Consider the following 3,056-nt stretch of genomic DNA (forward strand, 5'->3'; position numbering starts at 1 on the left):
CCCATTTCGGCCGCTTGTACCCTGGATCTTGTTCTTTCGGTCATGAAATAATTTATGTCAGTTAAATGAAAATTCAGAGATTAGCGGCATACTCTCTCTGTTGTATATTTTATTTTGGTTTTAAGTGAAATTACTTGACAACTATTCAATGGGATGCCATTACAGTATGCACAGGCAATAATGTTCCCCTCAGGACGAATTGTAATTACTTTAGTGATACTCTGTGAGTTTTTATCAAGTGCCACCATCAGGTCAAAATGTTTGACTTTGGTTTATTAGCAAATACCGGCAGAACAAATACAACTCTTATCAGCTTCAGCTGTACTTTGTGTTTAGCTTGCTAACACACCAAACTAAGATAGTGAAGAATCAAACAATACACTTGCTAAACATCAGAATGTTAGCATTGTTGTTGTTAGCTTGTTAGCTCAAAGCACTACTGTGCCACTCTGCCTAAATGCAGCCTCACAGAGGTGCTATCATGGCATAGCATGTAATGTCTTGTAATGTAAAAAGCTGCTCTCTTCATCAAAGGCTGCTAATTTCCAAATTTCTTTGATAATTACTAGGCTTTCTGATCCACGTTTTAATGCTTAATTGGGCTGCTCTGTTGATTTTGACTTTGCTCATAGATTTGGGATTAACATCACAACTGGCATAAAACATTGGTCAGTGACTGTCATATATTTTCTCTTGTCCTTTTTGTTGCACAGAAATTGACATCGAGCGCTGTGTTCGTGAATCCATCAACCTCTTCTGCTGGACTCCAAAGAGCGCTACATATCGACAGCATGCCCAGCCGCCAAAGGCAGCTGGTGACAACGGCTTTGGGAAAGCAACAACATACTACTCGTCTGACTACCAGGACATGGCCAAGACAGACCTGGTAAGTTTAACTCAAAACACACACACACACACACACACACACACACACACGATGAATGCAGTCTGCTTTTCATTCTCTGTTGCTGTTACTTTTTATTTTATTTGTCGATTTATGCTGTACCCTTTATACAGTATAAGGTATCTGAGGTAATGTGCTGTCTCATTCAACACACTCAGACTATTAAAGTTCTCAACGAGGCACAACACAAGTTTCAGTAAAAATAGAGAAAGAGATAGGTAGAGACGGAGTGAGAAAGGAGTTTTTACGGGAATTAAATTCCCCATAACCTATATGTCTAATGATGTGCTGTGGACAAATCTATATCTTCACAAATTATTGATTACACAATTGATAATTACAGGCAGTAATTACAGGATAATAATCTGCTCAAAATACAAGGTCATATTGTTTTTTTTCTCAGCAACATCTTTATATTAAGTTATGGTATTATTTGGATGAAAAAGATTGTTAACAAAAAATGTCCTATTTTCAGTGGATTTTTCATTTATTTTTTGTTAATTTATTTAACATGATTGTTGAAAGTGCAATATGTATATGCTGCAATTAAATTTAGGCATATCAGTAATTTCAGTTTTTTGACTGTTCAATGTTCCGTGCTTATTAAAAGAAAAGCACTTATTGCTCGCAATTCATATTCTTATCCTTGCATACAGTGAGTATAGGGAGCAGTTTTGATGGCATATCATGGACTAATGCGCCATGTTGGCTGTTACACAGTGAATATTGAAAAAAAAAGAAAAAAGAATTGCAATTTCTGGCACAAAAATTGCAATTGGATTTTTTTCCACAAATTGTTTAGCCCAAAGAATCGTGTTAATATTGGGGTAATTTTTATTCTAATACTCAAAAAGTAAACACTTATCAGTAATTACCAAAAAATAATGTTGAAATTCTATTATAATTTTAGTTTTAAGGTATTGTCAAAATTCAATTTTAATGCAGTGGTCACTGGTTTGAATGAATATGAATCAATCAAATCAGTGAACCACTAATTAGTTTAGTATGGTCTTTTTCATTTCCATTCAAGCATGTATTTTGTGTTTACATAGTCAGTATGAGCAATTTGTAAAAAAAGGAATAATTTCTTAATCTTATTCAGTACCACACACGCAGACTGGTATTGTAGACACGTGTTGGCTGATTTATGAAAGGTACATCAATCTCTATCATCAGCAGCTGATTTTAGGTTGTGAGATTTTTAGCTTTCACACTTTTCTTTGTGAAATAATTCTCAAACTTGAATATCTTCAGGCTGTGCCAACAGTCCATTTCTTCTGCTTTGAGGTTATACATTTTTGCTACATACATACCTATTTTTGATTTGCACAAAAGAGTGGTTCACATCACCCAACACCTGTTCTTTTCACTTATCAACACCTGATTGTAGAGCAGCACAGTGACTCCAGTAGGCATAGTGAGCTGTATTGATTTTTTCCTGTTAGAATGAGTTCCTCAGGAATTAAGTTAGTTTAATACTCAATACAGTACATGACAAAGTAGCCAAATATTGATTTGTATTAAAATGTATTCTCTTTACAAATACAAGCAGTCAAAATGTCTCAGCATAAAGTTAAACTTTATTTTAAAGTAAAACTTTTATAAATAAAGTAAAACTTATATAAATAAATTAAAACTTTATTTATATAGAACTTTAAAATATGATTACACAATGCTTTGCAATAAAGAAAATACATTGGGTTAAATTAGATATATTTGACAGATGCTTCTTGTTACCCAAATAGAGAGATGACTGACAAGGTACTGAGTTTGATTCTTTATTTGGCAAAAGGTCCATAAAACAGAAGGTGTCCACAAAAAGCAGGTAAGGTCATCCCCAAAAACCGATGAGAACAAAGCTGAACTGGAACCGAGGGAATACACAGAAAACAGGCAGGGAAAGACACAGCACGCTGACACAGGGAAGTACAAACACACAATGATCTGACACAAGACAAAGGGAACACAGAGGCTAAATACTAAAGAGGTAATGAGCAAACAAAGGAACAGGTGAAACAACAGGTGAAACACATCAGGGCGGTGCTGAACAATCAGACAGGAGGGAAAACACAGGAAGTAAAACTAGACAAGACAAGGGAAAAACCAAGACTTTAAAATAGAACAGGAAACAGAACATACACTTACTGGAAAA

General features: G+C 34.9%; 1 protein-coding gene across 2 annotated transcripts in view; it reads left to right on the top strand.

Annotated features, from left to right (window-relative positions):
- The window catches only part of tbck (TBC1 domain containing kinase), a 48,669-nt gene that overhangs the window by 28,756 nt on the left and 16,857 nt on the right, over positions 1-3,056 (top strand). The window contains exons 23-25 of one of the 2 annotated variants that reach the window (XM_032529269.1): positions 714-886; positions 1,063-1,094; positions 1,127-1,208. In XM_032529269.1, coding sequence (XP_032385160.1) covers positions 714-886; positions 1,063-1,094; positions 1,127-1,172 — 251 coding nt within the window. In that variant the 3' untranslated portion in view covers positions 1,173-1,208. Of the gene's footprint in view, positions 1-713; positions 887-1,062; positions 1,095-1,126; positions 1,209-3,056 lie in introns of those variants that run through there. The other variant, XM_032529262.1, reaches the window with a different exon arrangement.

Source organism: Etheostoma spectabile, chromosome 2, assembly GCF_008692095.1.
Source record: "Etheostoma spectabile isolate EspeVRDwgs_2016 chromosome 2, UIUC_Espe_1.0, whole genome shotgun sequence".
Lineage (NCBI taxonomy): Eukaryota > Metazoa > Chordata > Actinopteri > Perciformes > Percidae > Etheostoma > Etheostoma spectabile.